This window comes from Anguilla rostrata, chromosome 4 (assembly GCF_018555375.3).
Source record: "Anguilla rostrata isolate EN2019 chromosome 4, ASM1855537v3, whole genome shotgun sequence".
In the NCBI taxonomy this organism is placed as follows: Eukaryota; Metazoa; Chordata; class Actinopteri; order Anguilliformes; family Anguillidae; genus Anguilla; species Anguilla rostrata.
Genome location: NC_057936.1, coordinates 46,060,665 through 46,080,758, shown reverse-complemented (window position 1 = coordinate 46,080,758; position 20,094 = coordinate 46,060,665). Strand labels below are relative to the sequence as shown.

The window sequence follows — 20,094 nt, the reverse complement described above, 5'->3', positions numbered from 1 at the left end:
ATAACGAAATCTGCGCATTGCAGATCTTTGTCATGAATACTCAATGAATCTGAGCTCCTAGAGTGAAGAGTAATTTTAAGCAATGTCAATAAAATGTGTTCTATTTGCAATGCAAGTAAAAAGACTTTTATTATTTGCCTATATCTGATGGTACTGAGTAGGCTATTTTGTGAATTAACTGTTGTATTGTTAATTAAGGAAAACCTAAAACAGGTTGAAGCCAAGAATCAGTTTAAGGGGAGCTTTTCTGCACCATCAATTCTCAGCTCAGCAGGCACCACTGCCAAAATATGATACAAGACTTTAATACAGCGTGTCCGTTTCAATATCTGATCGATGAGGTCACAGACTGTAAACACTGAGTGCAGTACGCCCTGTCAGAGGCACCTGTGTGTGTCGCTGAGTCACTGCTCTTAATAACGGCCTGTCTTTACGCAGCGCGCTCACTTCTGCAGCTGCCGCAGCCTCTGCTGCAGCTCCTGGGTGGCGAAGGGCATGGAGAGGTCCGAGGCGATGCTGGGCGTGGACTCCCTGTGCGCCAGGTACGGCTGCGAGCCGAAGATGGCCAGGTTGGAGGTGCTCCTCCCGGCGTCGGCCAACCGGACGGGGCTCCCCGCGAAGGCCTGCTCCGGGCTCTCCGCCCACCGCTGCGGCTCCAGGGCGGAGGCGGAGGCGGAGGTGGAGGGGGCGTGGTCGCTGGCGGGGCGGTGCGGTTCGGCGACAGGGGGCCTGAGAGGGGGTACGCTGGCGCTGGCCTTCCTCACCTGCACCAAGGACGGCTGGTCCGACGCCGTCAGCTTCTCCTGGCAGAGGATCTGCAGGAGGGCAGGGCACCGGATGTGGAGGAGCGTGTGAGGAGGAGTACATGGGGAGGAGCCCGTATGGAGGAGTGTGTGGGGAGGAGCCTGTATGGAGGAGCGTGTGGGGAGGATCTCGTGTGGAGGAGCGTGTGGGGAGGATCCCGTATGGAGGAGCATGTGGGGAGGAGCCTGTATGGAGGAGCGTGTGGGGAGGATCTCGTGTGGAGGAGCGTGTGGGGAGGAGTACATGGGGAGGAGCCCGTATGGAGGAGTGTGTGGGGAGGAGCCTGTGGGGAGGAGCGTGTGGGGAGGAGCGTGTGAGGAGGAGCGTGTGGGGAGGATCCCGTGTGGAGGAGCGTGTGGGCAGGATCCTGTGTGGAGGAGCGTGTGAGGAGGAGTGTGTGGGGAGGAGCCCGTATGGAGGAGCATGTGGGGAGGATCTCGTGTGGAGGAGCGTGTGGGGAGGAGCCTGTATGGAGGAGCGTGTGGGGAGGAGCCTGTATGGAGGAGCGTGTGGGGAGGTTCTCGTGTGGAGGAGCCCGTATGGAGGAGCGTGTGGGGAGGATCCCGTGTGGAGGAGCATGTGGGGAGGATCACGTGTGGAGGAGCGTGTGGGGAAGAGCCCGTGTGGAGGAGCGTGTGGGGAGGAGTCCGTATGGAGGAGTGTGCGGGGAGGAGACCAGATGGAGGAGCGTGTGAGGAGAAGCCCGTATGGAGGAGCGTGTTGGGAGGATCTTGTGTGGAGGAGCGTGTGAGGAGGAGTGTGTGGGGAGGAGCCCGTATGGAGGAGCATGTGGGGAGGTTCTCGTGTGGAGGAGTGTGTGAGGAGGAGGGTGTGGGGAGGAGCCCGTATGGAGGAGCATGTGGGGAGGTTCTCGTGTGGAGGAGCGTGTGGGGAGGATCCCTTATGGAGGAGCGTGTGGGGAGGAGCCCGTGTGGAGGAGCGTGTGGGGAGGAGCATGTGGGGAGGAGCCCATATGGAGGAGTGTGTGGGGAGGAGCCTGTGTGGAGGAGCGTGTGGGGAGGAGCTTGTGTGGAGGAGCGTGTGGGGTGGAGCTTGTGTGGAGGAGCGTGTGGGGAGGATCCCGTGTGGAGGAGTGTGTGAGGAGGAGCGTGTGGGGAGGATCCCGTGTGGAGCAGCGTGTGAGGAGGAGCGTGTGGGGAGGATCCCATGTGGAGGAGGGTGTGGGGAGGATCCCGTAGAGGAGTGTGTGGGGAGGATCCCGTGTGGAGGAGCGTGTGTGGAGGAGTGTGTGAGGAGGAGCGTGTGGGGAGGATCCTGTGTGGAGGAGTGTGTGGGGAGGATCCCGTGTGGAGGAGCGTGTGGGGAGGCTCCCGTGTGGAGGAGCGTGTGAGGAGGAGCATGTGGGGAAGATCCCGTGTGGAGGAGCATCAGGGGACTCACCCGCAGAGCCATCTTCAGCTTCAGGGTGCAGCTGGGCCCGGAGTTCTTCAGAGGGAAGCTCTGGTTCAGCGTCATGTCCTCCTCCTCCAGGAGTCGCAGCAGGGGGACGCTCAGGGTTCCCAGGGAACACTTGTGCTTGTCGTCCTTCACCTGTCAGCAGAGCAGCCACACCTACATCACCCGGCCTGCTCCCAGGCACTGTGCTCCATATTTACACAGAGGTGCAGGGCTGAGGTTTACCCTTGTGTATATACACAAACATGAGACTACAAACATACCTCAACCACAAGCTCCTGACATTTGGGGTTGTGGATGAGAAAGGAGAAGGCTTCTTCCCAGAGTGGTTCATTGGTCTTGTACCGTATCTGTTGAGAGGCAAAAATGTAGCAGTTCAGATCCACAGGCAAGAGCACACATTGAATTAATGATAGAACTGATGCATTTACAGCTAAAAGATATTTTAAACGTATATATAAATGTCCATTAAATAGGGACAACATAATTGCTTCCTCTTTCTACAAGACAGATACATTACAAATTATTTTTCCATAAAGCTTTTAGCATACCGACAACTGTACACTATAAACCTCGAGAAGATAACCAAAAAATCCACTATTTTATCAAGCTAACTGATAATTGCATTGCATTGCATGTATTTGGCAGACGCTTTCATCCAGCGATGTACAATGACTGGATACTGAATGTCACCAGACAACTACAGTACCAAGGTGGGATATTTACGAAATGCGCTGGTTTCAGTCCCAGGTTGCTTACCTTACTGTCGTAGGTTTTGTGCCCAACAGAAAACTGCACATAAGGGCTGGGGTCACTGCTCACTTTCTTTCCAGACTGAAAACATATGTGAATAACATTGAAAACAGCTGCACATATTGTTGTGTCTAAATTGAGCATAACACACACACACACACACACAAACACAAGCGCACTTGCGCACACACGCGCGCGCACACACACACACAAACAAACAAACAAACATGCACACATGCTCTCACACATGCGCACACACACACACACACAAACATGCACAAATACAAACAAACATGCACACGCACAGACACACAAACAAACATGCACACACATGCGCCCACACATGCACAAACACACACACACACACACACACACACAGAAGAGAAGAGAATCCTTGCCAGAAAAAAGCATGCAAAAGATTAGATATTTTTAATAACCATCATATTTATATTTATACTTTAGTTCTGCATTTTCAGACAAAGGCTCTGTCCATTAGGACACAACTACAGCGCATAATTTTTGTTTTTGCTTCCAACAAGAATGGTTGGGACCAATCAGTATCAACCTGGCTCCAGCACCCTTCATGAAGCTGAACCAGACTCTAATTAACTGTCAGTAACTGGGATGCATGTGCTGTCTGGTAGCCCGGAGACAGGGTAACAACAGGCTGAATGCACAAGTTTGCACTGAGCTGGACTAATTCTCAGTCTCAGTCCCACTATAGTACTCATCATCTAAACCAGTGTGACAGAAATACAGAGTCTTCAATATGGAAACAACAATTAAACGGAGATCTACTGTGTATCTGCCCATTGCCAGCCTTTATTCTAAAACCAACAGCAAGTTTATTAACAAGAAATAAAATAAAACTACCAATTTATTTTAAAATATGATATTGGGTCACTAGCAAAGGGTACAAAACAGCAATACTCAAAACTCTCTTCTGTGCGGACAATTTAATACCCAAAATACATTTTGACAGTAATTTAAGGTCCTTCAGGGCCAAGTGCGTGGGAGTACAGTGAGACATGAGCACAGGTGTCAAAAGGAAGTGATTAATAAATACACCCCCTACAGCTGAGAGTGTGAAATTACAACTTGATGATGATTAGCACCAGTGGTGATACAGAGCATCTGAACACAGCGTTAATCAGCAAAATGCCACAGCAAAGCACAACATGATTAGTGCCAGGAGAAGAAGGAAAGCAGAGCTAGCCAGGTGTGCATGTAAACCGTGGCTTAGCATAACACGATCTAATGAAATAAAAACGATACAACTGATCTGCAGGGGAAAATAACCATAATGGCGGCCTAACCGGTGGACATAAATGATATTCTGTTCTCTTAGCATAACCTAGCCGTCTGCATACACCGTTACGTTACCTTGTGTGCCTTATTCATTGAAGCCTGCTTCAAGCCATCGTGGTTAAATTCAAAAGGATTTCGCTTTTCAGGGAGGAGAGAAGGAACACACAGCGGGTTACAAGAGCATGCAACACCCAGCCAAGTTAATCCAGGGTCCAGAGGAACACTAAACTAAACACACCAGGACACCACGGAAAGAACCGGAACAAATGGATGGATTAAAAAGGTTAACATGTACGTCCAATCAACAGTGGTTAGTAGATAAACCCAGCTCCCAGAGAAAAAGACAGACATGGAAAAGTCAATGTAAAAAACATATGCAGACAGAAGGAGAGAAAATTTCACAGCAGGGAAAAAGCCGTCAAGAGATGTCTGCCGGGATAAGACGGATTGTTTGGAGAACTGACTGCTGGAAAACTGAGCTCCATTAAAATTAAGGCTCAAAAAAATGAATAAATAAAAATGTACGGCACTTGTGCAAGTGGGACGCAGGTGTGTGTGGCGGGGCAGACTCCCAATTTTCTCAGTTTTCAAAAATTTCCTACATACTGGGAATAGAATGTAGGCAGTATATCTACAGCATATGAGGTGAATTAGTGCCCTGTATGTTCAGACATCAGGCAAATCAGGATTCTGGAATTACTGTAAATTGTAATGTTTGTATGCTATGTTTACTTTTTCCTAATGTTGCTGATTACATATTAATGAGTGTCTTGATGCAAAACTTAATGTGAGGTTCATGTTTGTATAGGCTACTGTACACATAGCTACATGAAACTTGCCAGCTATTTTGTAGCTTTTAATGGGCTGACCACGTGTAAGATCTGCGATTGGCTATGGGACTATTTGTGGGCTCGACAAAAACTAATGCTTATGATAGGGCTATTTCATCAATAGTTGACATCGAAATTGATGACAGAGAAGCAGATAAGCTGTTCAAATTTCCCTCAAGCCTCCTCCTTCTCTTCTTTCCTCCACTCGTCTCCTCCCCTTTTCTGCACAAACCTCCGGGAAGGACACGAGTGGTAATGGTTGAGTGGAGGAAAGGAGGTGAGGACTGAAAAGTAATGGGACGCACCCTCTCTCTCTCTCCGCACTGATGGCTGTGTCAGGGACAGACACAAAGGCCACAGAATTAGCGACTAGAAGGAGTATCTGTGCACAGATGTGTCAAAATCAGGACACTGGCCATCTCCTTCAGTTCGCCCCATGTCAATGAATGACTGCTATATCTATAGGGCTTCCATCTTCCATATAGCATTCCATGAATACTTGCTATCAAGTTGCAATTAGAGGCCCCATTAAAAAAAACGAATTTATTGTGTATTTTGTATAATCATGTTAAGCAATGCAACCGTGCAATAGGGACAGTCAACATGCTACTTGTTGGCATACAAGACTTTAGTTTTGGTTGCCAAAACACCACCAAATCACACAGGTTGCTAACGGTATAATGCAAGAATACCAGGGGAGACTCACACATAACGTTTTATAGACTGAGGTAGTATTCTCACAAAAGACTAGGCCCGAAGCTCTCCTCTCGCTTAAGAATCCACACCCAATGCTCCCTTCGAAGACGCTCTTTACGGTGGGGGAGACGGAGAGAAGACAGCAGAGAGACGACACTGAGATGCTGGGGCGGAGTTTTCTAAACTCCCCCTGCTGAACCCCCATTAGCACAGACAATGCCAGAGACTACACAGGTCTGCATCACGGTGCGTAATGTGTCTGCATACAAATGATATTTCAGCATCTCTTGCAAGCCCAGAACTATGGGTTTATTTACACATCTGGCAAATCAGACCATTTAGGAGCATTGTAATGAGCAATGATGGGAACAGGCCCTTCAGACAGTCTCTGATTGTCATTTGCCTAAAACACAAAATTAATCTGCCATTACATGGAGAACGGTCCTGAGAGATCCATAGCAGAATCCATTAAAAAGAGTGGAACAGAGCTAATGAGTGTTTATGAAGCTACTCCAGATCTGGGGCGAAGGTAGAAAAGGTCAAAAAGCCATGACAAACAGGGATAGGAACAGTGTGGAAATGACAGGGCTGATGAGTTCACTGAACGACCACAACTCAAACACAAAATAAAAGGTAGACAGACAGGGGGCTGAACTATCCAGTGTAATGACTTCTGAAATACAGCGAGTCTGTCCGCAAGCCAGAAGAATGACAGTGCTTACACAGCTTATCTCAGATCGTATTGTCCATGCTGTCATAAACGACAATAAGGCTTTTGTGTCACACGAAAGCATGCACCACAGATTTATTTATTTATTTATTTATTTATTTAAAAAAAAAAAAAATTCTGCTACTGTATTTGATCCAAAAATATTTACTAATACACATTTAAAATTGAGTTGGAGGTAAAAACACAAATTTAAAATGAAGGCAAATTCACATTTAAAAAGTACATTTTTAAATCTACTCACATTAAAATGGCTCAAGCAGAAAAATACATTAGAATAAAAGTCCTTAAAATCACACAAATTACCTTGAGTATTTTCATAAAGCTAGCAGCTGTCAATACCCTCATATTATAATCAAAGCTGGATTTAACAGTGAATTTCAGTCATGGCAGATTGCTGAGTGTTACTCTTACCTACAGTAAGACAAAGTCGACTGACGAGCGCACAGGTTGGGCACGAACTTGCCTCGCCCGTCCCCCTCCCCCCTCCACCCAAACATCCCTCCATAACAGTTGGCTCACGGTGCAGGCAGCCGCTGTACTTACCGGCAGGTTCCTGGCAGAGTCCAGGTAAACCACCAGCAGCGCGGACGAGAGGCCGTCGTTGGCCTGGCCTTTGTCTGCGCGGATGCTTGTGAGGGCCTGTAGGGGCAGGAGCAGTCACAGCTAGCGGGAAGGCCTGAGGCAGGTTTAATATTCAGAGCAAGACCACAGCCAGAAATACTCAGACAGAATATCACTAAAACACAGTGCTTTTGACCTGTGAATCCCAACCCTGTTCCAGGAAATATACTCTCCAGTAGGGTTTCACTCCACCCCTAACAAAGTAAACCTCCTTCAACAGCTAGAGATTGAGAAAAGCTCATTACTATAATAAGTTTGTGCCAAATTAGAGTAGAAATGAAGACCTACAGGATGGCATGACTCCAGGAATAGGTAACCACTCCTTTGGACCCATGAAATGATGAAAAATGATTGTGTAAGCTAATATGTAGTCGTTTCTCTCCTAAATATTAAATAATTCCTCTGATGCTAGAGTATAGATTATGATTAAGATTGAAGGCGTTCGATAAAATGATCTACTGTGACTATGACTACTATGCTGTACCCTACTACTAGTGACAATAATAATAGTCATCATTTAGAAAGTGCAATAACAAGAACCACAACAATATTACTAGCGACCGCCATCGTGGCCATCGTACCTGATCAAGCTTTTCAGGAGTGGAGAGAAGGAACAGCCATTCCAAGGACAGGTGCAGCTTCCCTGTGGAGACTTCCTCCAAGTCGAACCACTGCAAAAGCAGAGAACGTTCCGGTGGCCTCATGGAATGCAGCTGCATTGCTCAAAATTTCCTCTCCATCTTCCCTCGTGTGCAACACTCAACGTCCAAAGTGTCTGCTTATATTTATTACTCTACATATTATTCCACCTCATTCAAATAGTGTGGTGACAATGGCCAACCACTTGTATTTATATAAATACACATTTGAGTGTGAACTTTTGTGTGTGTGTGTGAGACAATTTGTGTGTGTGTGTTTTCTCGTGTCTCTGAACTGAGGGAAATGGCTTTACCTGATCAACCTTCTGTTCCTTATGAAGCTCTGTCATATCAATCATCAGACTACAAGCAAACGCATAAAAGTCATCACTGCTGGGCACAAATGCATTTGAGTATGTAGATTTAACCATGCATCCTATTTAATTACCAATTATCAATTAGCCCTTCCCCACTGCAGAACCAGACCCAATCAGAGCTATGATGCTGGCAGCCAAACTGTGCTGTGACCCATGACAAATGTATTTATAAGCCATGTTCATGAATAACCCACACATATGTGGATATAAACACTGCAGTGGGACAGACAGATGGAGTATTCAGGGGAAAGTAAAGCACATATGTGGATATAAACACTGCAGTGGGACAGTCAGATGGAGTATTCAGGGGAAAGTAAGGCACATATGTGGATATAAACACTGCAGTGGGACAGTCAGATGGAGTATTCAGGGGAAAGTAAGGCACATATGTGGATATAAACACTGCAGTTGGACAGACAGGTGGAGAATTCATAGGAAAGTAAAGAGGCGAGAAAGGAGGCCTACCTGCCCAGGAAGTCGTCTCTGTCGGGGTCTTCGTCGAACAGCTCGATCTCCAGGTGCTGACCAGAGTGCTCGTACACCATGACCTGGTGAACAATTTCAGACCCTGCTCAGCTCACACAGGTCTCTTACAGAACCTCAGCAAATGACGATTCAGTTAAAAACCGATCATTGTCCATTATGAAATAATACACATCAAGGGTGTAATAATCAATTTATGCTTATTACTTAAAACGTAAAGACAATTCTACATTCAAAAAACAACTAATCACTTCGTTAAAATTGCATGGTTTATGCAATAACTGGGGCATTGACACCAGTAATAATAAATGTTTCTAGAGGACTAGGATGATCCGCCTCAAATGAGAAGTTCAGTCTGAGTTGGTTACCTCATACACCTCGTTCCATTTTGGATTAATGGTGGCTTTGATAGTCTTGCTTTGGAACAGCTGGTTTCCCAGCTGAATGACGCCATACGGGTCTGATTTCCCCTTGATCAGCCCTCCCAGGAACTTGTCTTTCCCCTCCAGATCTTGGGCTTCCAGGAAGTGGATCCTCAGTATGCCCTGATCGGACAGATGTACTCAATAACATACAGCAGGATCCTCACTATGCCACGAATGGAAAGATTATCTCATTGGCATACAGCATGAGCTGTCAAACAGGCACAGACAGCACTACATCACAGGTATGCATTTGAACCAGAGAAAATGACATCACTTTTAACCAGGACCTATGTGGGCTTGGGCTTGATTAACAGAAGGACACTCAGGGAAAACTTGTGTCTGCTGGCATTGGCCAGTAGGGGGAAGACTTCTCTCTGGATGGTAAATGGTAAATGGTAAATGGTAAATGGACTGCATTTATATAGCGCTTTTATCCAAAGCGCTTTACAATTGATGCCTCTCATTCGCCAGAGCAGTTAGGGGTTAGGTGTCTTGCTCAAGGACACTTCGACACACCCAGGGCGGGGTTTGAACCGGCAACCCTCCGACTGCCAGACAATCGGTCTTACCTCCTGAGCTATGTCGCCCCTAATGGATTAATTAGTAAAACAGTACAGATGGATGCTGGAGGTGACACCGTTAAATATGACATTACGTTTAAAAAAAGACACTGAAACAAGGATCTGACTCACTTTACTCCATATCTCTCGTGTCCATGAGGGTTTTTATGGGCCTCAGGAAAATTCTCAATCTGGTTCTCTAAATCCCCGCATTTTATCATCCCACGCTTTAATTACATAAATAAACAATTGCGTCTCCTCCTGGACTGATGCATGGAGAACAGCTGCTCAGAAACATGGCGGCCCATCCCTCACTCACATGCGCGTGAGACACTGGTTACTGGTTACTCAGACCATGAAGGGGCAGAAATGCAACGTACAAAATGAAATCCATCATTCTACCTTTCTAAAAAAGCAGGATCTTCTTTTGTAGGACCGTCATTACAGTAACAGAACCGGGAAGAGCCTCCAGCTAGCGGCTAATGTACCTTCGGCATAGGGAAGCGCAGCCGTGTCAGTTGAGCCTCGCCCACCAGCGGAATGGTGATTCGGTTGGGCAGCACCAGGTAGCTGTAGATTATGTCCTGGATCAGGCCGTCAGCGAGGCCGCTGGCAGATTCAAAAAATAAATTAATTAAAAAACGGAAAGAGAAGAGGAACGTGTCTTTACACAGCCTGCCACCTTACGAGCGGCCGGGTCACTTTTGCATTCTGGGATTGCTACAGACACGGCTGTGCGTACGAATGGGCATTTCTCTGCAGTGGGAGAGAACAGAAGCAGCGGTAGCATGGGTTAGGGTTGAGGGTGGAGTTCTGAGGGGGCGGGGCATCATCAGATACTCCCCTATCCTTTAGTGTTTTAAACAGCAAAGAAATGTACTGCAGAGCTACATCATAAAAGGAGCAGGAAGCTGGCAGAGGCGTAACAGGGTATAAATCTCGCCTCCTAACCACTGTGAAATGCTCTGAACACTGCAAAGGGGCCATACTGATCTCTACTCTTGTGCGTGAGAAGGCTTTAATAAACTTGTAAAGAAATGCGCTTTACTAATCTAAAATTACCCTGCCTCCAGTCACATCGATCCTTCCCCACCCCCCTCCACTGCTCCCATGATGCGCCTGGTTCTGGAAATGAGCACATCGATCACTACCCCCCATTTTAATATTCTCATATCTGAGCAGGGATATTTGAGCCATTTATGAGCGTGAGGTATAAATGATTGCTTTAAATGTACATCCTTCACTTGGAGCTGGTAATGGGGGGGTGGGGGGTGGTGGGCGTGGGGGGAGGGGGGGGGGGCACACCATCAGCAGAAACAGTGTCTGTGGCTATCCCAGCCCCACCCAGACAGAGCGGTGGCCTTGGTGGGAGGGGGGAGCCAGTCCTGTTCTTTAACCCCTCCCAGGGGAGATGCGAGAGATGAGCTGACAGGAGGTGAGAGGAGAGGAGAGGAGAAGAAAAGGAGAAGAGAGGAGAAGAAAAGGAGACACCCCTTGCGTCTCCCCAGCGGGAGTGCTGTGCAGATACGGGGGAGGGGGCGGGTTTCGGGCAGTGGGCGTCTCGCAGTCGCCACTCTGGGCTCACGCCGCAGCTGACAGCGCCCGTCTGCCAGGCTCTGCCACCCTGACTCACGCCTCCGTTTCTAACCGTGCCGCTAACCCGCGGCGTGCTGCCAGCGCGCCGGAAAGCACCGGATATACCCAGGGTGCACTGCAGCAGTCTCTGTCTGCAGTGGACAGAATGGAGGGGGTGAGGAAGGGGGTGGGGCATATGGGAGGGGATGTGATCAAATATGAATGATTTTTGAGAATCTGAATCACTGCATTTTGTGTAACACAGGGAAGTTCAACACACAACAATAAGCATGTATATTGCAGGAAGAGACAAGTAAAATGCCCATAGGAAGGTGTTGTTATTCAGCCCTGTCCATAGTGTACGTTCATTCACTGACATTCTCGCATAGTCAACCCTGAAGTGTCCCTTGAAAGGTTACAGCACATAAGAACATACATTAGAACTACGACAGCGGATATAAATAAATACTAAACCCATCATCAAAGAGGCACCGCAGAACTGAATCCCTGGTATGGTCAGAATGTTGCGAGGAGAGTGATACACCTTGCCACCTGAAGGGGGCAGCAGTTAACAGAACAAACCTACAATGGAGCTTCTTTTCCCTCAATGCAGTGCACCCATTTTAAAACGGACATGCAGGTACGGGGGAAAAGACAAAACAAAACAAGAACCCTGACTGAGAAAGGAGAAGCTCGTATCAACTTCCGCTCATTTCTATGAAATCCTTTTATTTCCCACTCACCACCGTGGGCAAAATATAGCAGTGTAACGAGAGTAATTACCAGGAACATGTCTCTGCAACCCAAGTCTGGTCCTACACTAACACACAAACAGAAGTGAAAAATAAACTTGGTGCATAAGAGTCAGGAAAATAAAAATATAGTGGCATAATATTCCAGTAAAATGGCTGAAAAAAACAAAAACATCCCAACTAATTGGACATCCCACATTAGCCCGAGGAGAAATTTCCACCCGCATAACAGGAAATATAAGGTGTGAATGATTTCTCTGTGTCGAAGATACAGTGAAATGGGAGGAGTCATTCCAGGTTTCAGGTTAACGGTAAGATTTTGAAATATCTTTCTAACTTATCAGAACAGCACCTATCCTGTAACAAGGATGTGTGCCACACATTAAACAGCCATACAAAGGCAGAAAACAATGGCACTAAGACACTGACACTTGATTTTGTGCTCTTAAAACAAATTGGTCTGGATTCACAGACACAGATTAAGCCTAGCGCTAGATTAAATTCCACTTTGAATGGAGATTCTCCATACAAAACTCATTTTAGCCCAAGACTAAGCTTAATCTGTGTCTGCGAAACTGGGCCATTATCTGAAAATGAACTAAAAAACAGCTCCTGGTCCATGCTTGTTATAGCTGTTAAGAACCATGTTGAAAGGCCTTTAATTACATAGCTTCTCTTGGGAATCCAAGGGCTTGCACATTAAACAGGAGGAGCAAAACCACGTGGTGTGTGAAAGTGAAGCATCCCTTTTGCATATTTGAGTCAAACAGCTGGCAGGTAGGGTGCACGTGGAGATGTGTTTCATGCTCCTGTGGCAGATGCATAAATCTCCCAGTTTGTAAGACAGTACAGCCATTTTACACAGAGAATTACTACTGAATAATCTCCAATGCCCCGATTATACTCTTAAGTGCATGCATATTAATACTGTCAAAAGCAATATTTTAATATGTGTCTCCTATTGGATTCAGCTTGTTTATCACTCGTAGAGAGCAAGCAGACTTTGCACTGCGATGTGAGGGAACAGGGACAGCGCAGGGGGAAATATTAGCCAGCTGCCACCCTGGAGCTCAGCGCACACTTCCCCCGAGCGCTCCTCATGCAACCCGCCCCACACCCGCGGCTCCACCTGCAGCTGCAGGAGGGACAGGGGGAGCTGAGCCACTCGCTGTGTGGCAGGCTCTGCGCTGGGGTGCGCTGGGGTGCGCTGGGGTGCGGTGTGAGCATGCGACTCGCTCCCCGGCCCCTGCTCTGGGTTCCCAACGAAACCGGCACCCCGCCATCTCCGGGACTGAGGGCAGCGCCCGCCCACGGAGTCCGTTAACTCCCCGTCTGTTCACCACGGCGCGCTCCACAAAGGAATCGCCACCAGAGGAACACAGTACGCCAGTAATGCCCGTTACGGCTGCAATCGCGTAAAAGGAAGCGCGGCGATGCTTTCCCCACAGAGAGAAGAGAACACAAATAACATCTACGACACTTAAAGAATGTCTGACAGCTAGTTATCGAGGAGCGGAAACTCAACTGGTCTGTAAACTGAGAAATAACCTTATGGAACACATCAGTTACTCAGTGCACACAAAGCATCGTATGCGAAAAAACCCTTACGGAAAACACTAAGCATTGTGCTGATACACTGACTAAGGGCTGCGATACTGCAGTGGCAAAGAGCTGCAGGTGGACAGGCACCTGCTGCTGGAAGCGAGCGCTGGCTGGCCCCCTCGGGGCTGCCTGACACAAAACTGAGGGCTTCAATTCAGGAGCTCCTTTCACACTGCACTGCAGTTACTGCCAAAGCCAATTTAATGAGTGGCCTCTGGCAAGACTGCTCTGCATTTCAAATGATCGGCTCTTCCTAAGCAGCTTTCCCAACATTCAAGTCACGGCATCAAAATAATGACTTTCCCAATGCAATTGAGATCAAATACGTGCTGCAAATGCATCATTTGCAAGGGCTAATGACACACAAGTATTCTACATGACAAGTCATTATTTGTTATTACAACTATAATACTACATAAACTATCTATAATGCCTAATGTGGATGACTTAATCGGGGCTTAGAAAGGACCAGGCTTCATTCAGGAGGTCTGTGGCCGTATTTAATGCAGCAGAGAGGTAGGCCAGATGCGTGATATTATTATTAGGGTCCATAATTGATATGTGAACTGATGACGAGATAATAACTCCTCATTTACCCCACCACTCTCATCCAGCCAATCACAGTGCAGGCAGGACTGGCTGGCACCTGTCCAGGCCACAGCTGCTAGGCTGATTCTCTCACACTGGGTGGATCCACATCACCCACCTGTCGTCCGGACTGAGGGGATCCCACATCACAACCCAACCCCTGTCAGTCCGGACTGAGGGGATCCCACAACAACCAACCCCTGTCAGTCCGGACTGAGGTGGATCCCACATCACAACCCAACCCCTGTCAGTCCGGACTGAGGTGGATCCCACATCACAACCCAACCCCTGTCAGTCCAGACTGAGGGGATCCCACATCACAACCCAACCCCTGTCAGTCTGGACCGAGGGGATCCCACATCACAACCCAACCCCTGTCAGTCCGGACTGAGGTGGATCCCACATCACAACCCAACCCCCTGTCAGTCGGACTGAGGTGGATCCCACATCACAACCCAACCCCTGTCAGTCGGACTGAGGTGGATCCCACATCACAACCCAACCCCCTGTCAGTCCGGACTGAGGGGATCCCACATCACAACCCAACCCCCTGTCAGTCCGGACTGAGGTGGATCCCACATCACAACCCAACCCCCTGTCAGTCCGGACTGAGGGGGATCCCACATCACAACCCAACCCCCTGTCAGTCCGGACTGAGGTGGATCCCACATCACAACCCAACCCCCTGTCAGTCCGGACTGAGGGGGATCCCACATCACAACCCCGTCAGTGCGGAAGAGCAGTGTCCCTACAGGCCCATTCGCAGGCCGCTGTGTGACTTTAAAAAGCCTGGATTACTTACTTCAATCCCGGAATGTCCAGCATATTCGTGAGGCCTGTCCAGTTAATGTCCAGCAACTGAATGGAAAAGAAAGAATACCAATCAGTCAGGGCATTAAGGCCATTCAGTTAAGACCTTCAAACAGATGAGAATATTTATATTGACACAGGCCTTGATGTAATCAATGTTTGCACTCAACTTCAACTCATAATTAATTGAAAATTTTCATTTCTATCTATCTGACCTCCACATTTTGCATAATCAATTTGTAAAGCTTAAATTTAGTTGTCAAGGTTAAGTGCAAATATTGATTGAATCCAGGCCAGAGTATGAGATGGCCATATGCAGTATCATTTCTGAAGTAAAGACATAAGCTTCTGCTGCTTATCATTTACCAGATTTGGCTACTACTGCTAACTGAAACAGAACCACAGCCGTAATCGCTGACTAGAAGTCGTATAACTGCAGGCACTTGAATAACATAAGAAATATCAGAATCATATCTGAAATATCACCACACTTCACTGCAATAGTGCAAGTAGAAACCGCCGGAAGCACTTACAGGCGAATTCCTGTTGAAATGTCATGGGGCCCCACAACCACGGCCAACGCCAGCACCCACACGCACCACCACACACACCACACACACACACACACACCAACGCAACGCGCACCGCACACCACACCGCACACACGCACCCACACACACCACGCCACAACCACCCACACACACCACGCGGCACACGCACCGCCCCCCACCACGCACCAAACACCGCCACACACACACAACACCGCCGCACACACACACACGCCATACGCACCACACACGCGCCACACACCCACACACGCACACCACGCACACAGCGACACGCGCCACACGCACACAACACAACACAACACTCCACACACACACACACACACACGCACACTGCACACACGACGACATAAACACACACGAACTGCACGCACTTCGACATAACACACATACAAAAGCACATACATCACACAAACGCACAGCACACAGCACACACACAACGCACACACCACTGCCAACAGAGCAACACACACAGCCGACACACGAGCTAGATTCGACGTGCAAACAGCGCGCAGAACACACACACAACACATGCGCACACACACACACGCCGCACACACACGCACCACACACACACGCACACACGCACACACAAACACACGTTCACACACACAGGCAAACACACGCACGCACACACACACCGCACACATGCACGCGCGCGCACACACACACGCACACACATGCGCGCACACACACACCATACCACACACACGCGCACACACACACACACACCGCGCGCACACGCACACTGCACGCACGCGCACACACACACACACCACGGGACGCGCACACACACGCATACACACACACACACACACCGCACAGCGCACACACACACACGCACACACACACACACCCACACGTAAGCACACAAGCACGCACACACACACGCGCACACACACACTGCACACACACACACACACACACACACACGACACGCACACGACGCACGCGCACACACACACACACACACACACGCAGCACACACGCAGCACACACACACACGCGCACACACACACGCGCACACACGCACGTAAACTCATTATCTGGAACCACACAAAAACCGTCTGAAACACAGTGCACTTGAATCGGTTGACACCTCTCCTACAGCACTGGACACTGCTGGGAAATACGGCCTGGTGAGCATCTCCCAGAGCACAGGTCATACACCCACACACAGCAACCACACCCAGCAACTCAACAGCAACACAACACTTACTCAACACAACCAAACCACATCAGTCAACAGTCCAGTAAATGACCAGTATTTAAAACGCAGCACACGCACGGCGGCTAATTCTGCTGCTGTAGCTTTGAGGCAGACGGCCTTACCCAGGGCTAATGGCACAGCCATTAAAGGGTGCATGATGAGAGCATGAAAAGGAGCCCTCACACAGCGGGAGGGCTAAAGCAAATAAGGGAAATACCAAGCCACCAATACTGTTATACAAAACCAGCACATTCCACAGAAATCATATCAAGCTATTTAAACAGAGTTTGCTCTCAGGGGCTTCAAAGCAGAAAAAAACCTAAGATCGGGGGAACGTTTGGTGAAATATTAAACGATCGCGAATCACGAAAGCAAACATTAGGTAGAAAAGCAGGTACTGGGACGGGGCTGCGCTCAAACCCCGATAGAGCAGTGAACTCAGGTGCGCAGCGCAACAACAACAGCGCGCGAGCGCAGGCGTGAGCGCAGACGCGAGCGCAGGCGTGAGCGCAGGTGTGAGCTTAATCACGCTCGCTCGCTCGCTCGCTCTCCGAGCTGGCAGAGAGGGGATCATTAAGGAGGGAAGCACTCCTCCGCCTGCTGCAGGGCAGGGGAAGGACAGGCTGGGACTGGAGTGCAGACACGCCCTGTATTATTCCTGAAGCTCGCTCGCCCGCCTCGCGGGCCAAACATGACATGTTCTCCCACCAGCGAGCTGTATGTGCCCTGCACTTTGCATACATGAAAATCTCAGCAAAGATTCAATTTTACCTTTGCAAATTGATACATTCTGTTCCAGGATTTATTGCGACACTAAAAAAAAAAAAAGAAGTGTGTGCCAGCTAGCAATAAATAAGAAAGCGTGTCTCCGTTTTGTTTTGTCTCTGTTTACGCAAACCCAGCATACACTATCACAGACCTTTCAACTCAAACACCACACACTTCTAAATGCTCTCTTTATGAGAATGACACACTAAACGCTATGTCACGCAGGACATTACCAAAGTGATGGACAGGCTGTAGATCACCAAATTGGCACTTCAAGCTTCTCTCTTTGTTGACCTATCTCAAGCACCTCATCTGCCAGTACATAGCCAATATTCCAAGTACAGCTAATAAAATTCCCCTTTCTCTAAACAGCTCCCATTTGTACAATGGCAATGTTACTTAAAGGGCATCTACGGTTTTCCTGATAAAACAAAATAAATCCAGGGTAAGCAATGGGACACATGAAGTACATACATAGCAGAAAAGGCCATCTACTTGCTTTCAAGTATGTGTGCCTAATCAACCATGCATACACATGCACAGCTGAACAGAGAGAACTGAAAATCACGACCAAACCACCATTGTATCTGAGAGTCGAAGGATAAATACACTCTGATGTCATTACGAGGAGACTGGGCAATTAATACCTTGAGAGCATAAACAGTTTATGCGGAACAGGTAAAGTCAAAGGGCATGTGATGCCAGAAGCTGATCAAGGAACCGCAGAGGAGAATTCCAGACACGGGCAGGAACATTACACACATTCCGATGGAGTCACAGTAAAGGGCACCGATGCTATCGAGGAAAGGAAGACTGTATTTTATATAGATCTACAACATTCCACACGCAGGACTGCATACATGGAAATCAGGCCATTTAAGAACATTTTTTAAACTAGAGCAGAAAAGATATTGATCAAGATCAGGATTTCAAAATGTGTATTTTTCCCCCCCACTCTTCTGCAGGCCCTCCGCAGTTGTGCGTTCTCCCGACTCGTGAGATTGATATGGGTGTCCAGTCTCACAGCCTCCCCTTACTTACAGTACAGCAGACAGGCTGAGGATTGGCTGTCATACTGCAGAGCCTTCCAGTTGTCTTTGAATGAGGTGGAGAAGCAGGGTGGAACGAGGTCTGCTTCTCCTACCCAGCATTTCTCCAAACAACAACCATTTCTTCCAACAAACGGAGTGAATTCACCTTCATGGGGCCACCGTACGCAGCACAGAGGAATCTTTAGTGTTCAGGAAAAATGTAAGGATCTACATCTACTGAAGTTTAATTGCTTAATCACTTTGAATTTACCAAGAGAGCACACTTGAAATAATCCGTGAATTTAAATCCTGGGCAGAAGTCAAAGGATGAATCTATTATGCTGACTGAGAACCTGGCAGTCACTGAGTCCGTGTCGCCTTGGCGATACCTACTTACATTTCTGGGTTTAAGAGGCCTTTTTTCAGACCTGCGTTTAGACCCAAAATGTGCAACACAACACAGAGCCTCAGCAGCACAATCCCTTTTCAGTTGGAGGCTTTGGGGCAGCTCTCTCAATGACAGAGGGGAAGAGAAAGAGGGGAGCAGAGCGAGAGAGAGAGACAGAGAGAGAGAGAGAGAGACAGAGTTTCCCCCTCCTGCTGCAGGCTAACCCACTTTCACTGGAACACACATCACAGCCCAAACTCGGCCAAACTCTGAAGACCAGTATAAGAGCGCGAGAGGGCCAAGAGGAGGATGGGACTGGCACACACATCCCCCGTCCCATCACACAAATAGTAACGAGGCGTCCCGGAACATTGGCGAAAAATAACTTTCTATATCTGCCACCAAAGTCGCCTCTGTCTCCCTGGACAAAAGGCTGCCTGCCCCCGCACCACTCCACCCCTCCTCGCACCCGCCCGCTGGAAATAAGGCCCGATTAAACAGGGCCCTTTCATTCCTGGCACATGCACGCTGTGTACCATAATAGCAACGGCCACATTCAGCTCATGAACTTCCTGTGGAGTCTGACGGCATGAGAACATGAGGTGGGTTTAACGCGCAGCTACAAATGCGCAACAGGAGGGCCTGTCGGAAGCAGTTTTGGCTTCAAAGGTGAACCGTTACTAGCATCTCCTCTGCAATGTGCAGAATGGGGGGGGGGGGTGGGGGGGAGGTCTTGGGGCCATTTATACAGCGTGTGTATAAAGCCTCAGCTGCTGACACTTTTACTGCTCATATGACAAAATAAATTCACCAAGGTAGGCGAAGCCTGATTTATGCCCCTATAAAGTGCTGGACTCTCCACAGGGAACATCCATCAGAGCCTGGTCACATATTGGCAGAGAGGAGGAGTGGAGTTAGTTTCTGGAAGAATGACGGCCTAATTATGCTAAGAGGCAACTGGTCTGGATTAAGGGACAGGGGACTGGTCTGGATTAAGGGACAGGGGGCTGGTCTGGATTAAGGGACAGGAAACTGGTTTGGATTAAGGGACAGGGGGCTGGTCTGGATTAAGGGACAGGGGGCTGGTCTGGATTAAGGGACAGGAAACTGGTTTGGATTAAGGGACAGGGGCTGGTCTGGATTAAGGGACAGGGGGCTGGTCT

At 48.4% G+C, this 20,094-nt stretch overlaps 1 protein-coding gene across 2 annotated transcripts in view; it reads right to left on the bottom strand.

Moving 5' to 3' along the window:
• Positions 1 to 20,094, bottom strand: part of esyt2b (extended synaptotagmin-like protein 2b) — a 48,393-nt gene that overhangs the window by 3,918 nt on the left and 24,381 nt on the right. The window contains exons 7-18 of one of the 2 annotated variants that reach the window (XM_064332767.1): positions 14,961 to 15,016; positions 10,130 to 10,250; positions 9,025 to 9,201; positions 8,639 to 8,721; positions 8,111 to 8,159; positions 7,740 to 7,829; positions 7,081 to 7,176; positions 4,357 to 4,419; positions 2,980 to 3,054; positions 2,484 to 2,570; positions 2,206 to 2,355; positions 448 to 815 (exon numbers count right to left, since the gene is read on the bottom strand). In XM_064332767.1, the coding sequence (XP_064188837.1) occupies positions 448 to 815; positions 2,206 to 2,355; positions 2,484 to 2,570; positions 2,980 to 3,054; positions 4,357 to 4,419; positions 7,081 to 7,176; positions 7,740 to 7,829; positions 8,111 to 8,159; positions 8,639 to 8,721; positions 9,025 to 9,201; positions 10,130 to 10,250; positions 14,961 to 15,016 (1,415 nt within the window). The remainder of the gene's footprint in view (positions 1 to 447; positions 816 to 2,205; positions 2,356 to 2,483; positions 2,571 to 2,979; positions 3,055 to 4,356; positions 4,420 to 7,080; positions 7,177 to 7,739; positions 7,830 to 8,110; positions 8,160 to 8,638; positions 8,722 to 9,024; positions 9,202 to 10,129; positions 10,251 to 14,960; positions 15,017 to 20,094) is intronic. The other variant, XM_064332768.1, reaches the window with a different exon arrangement.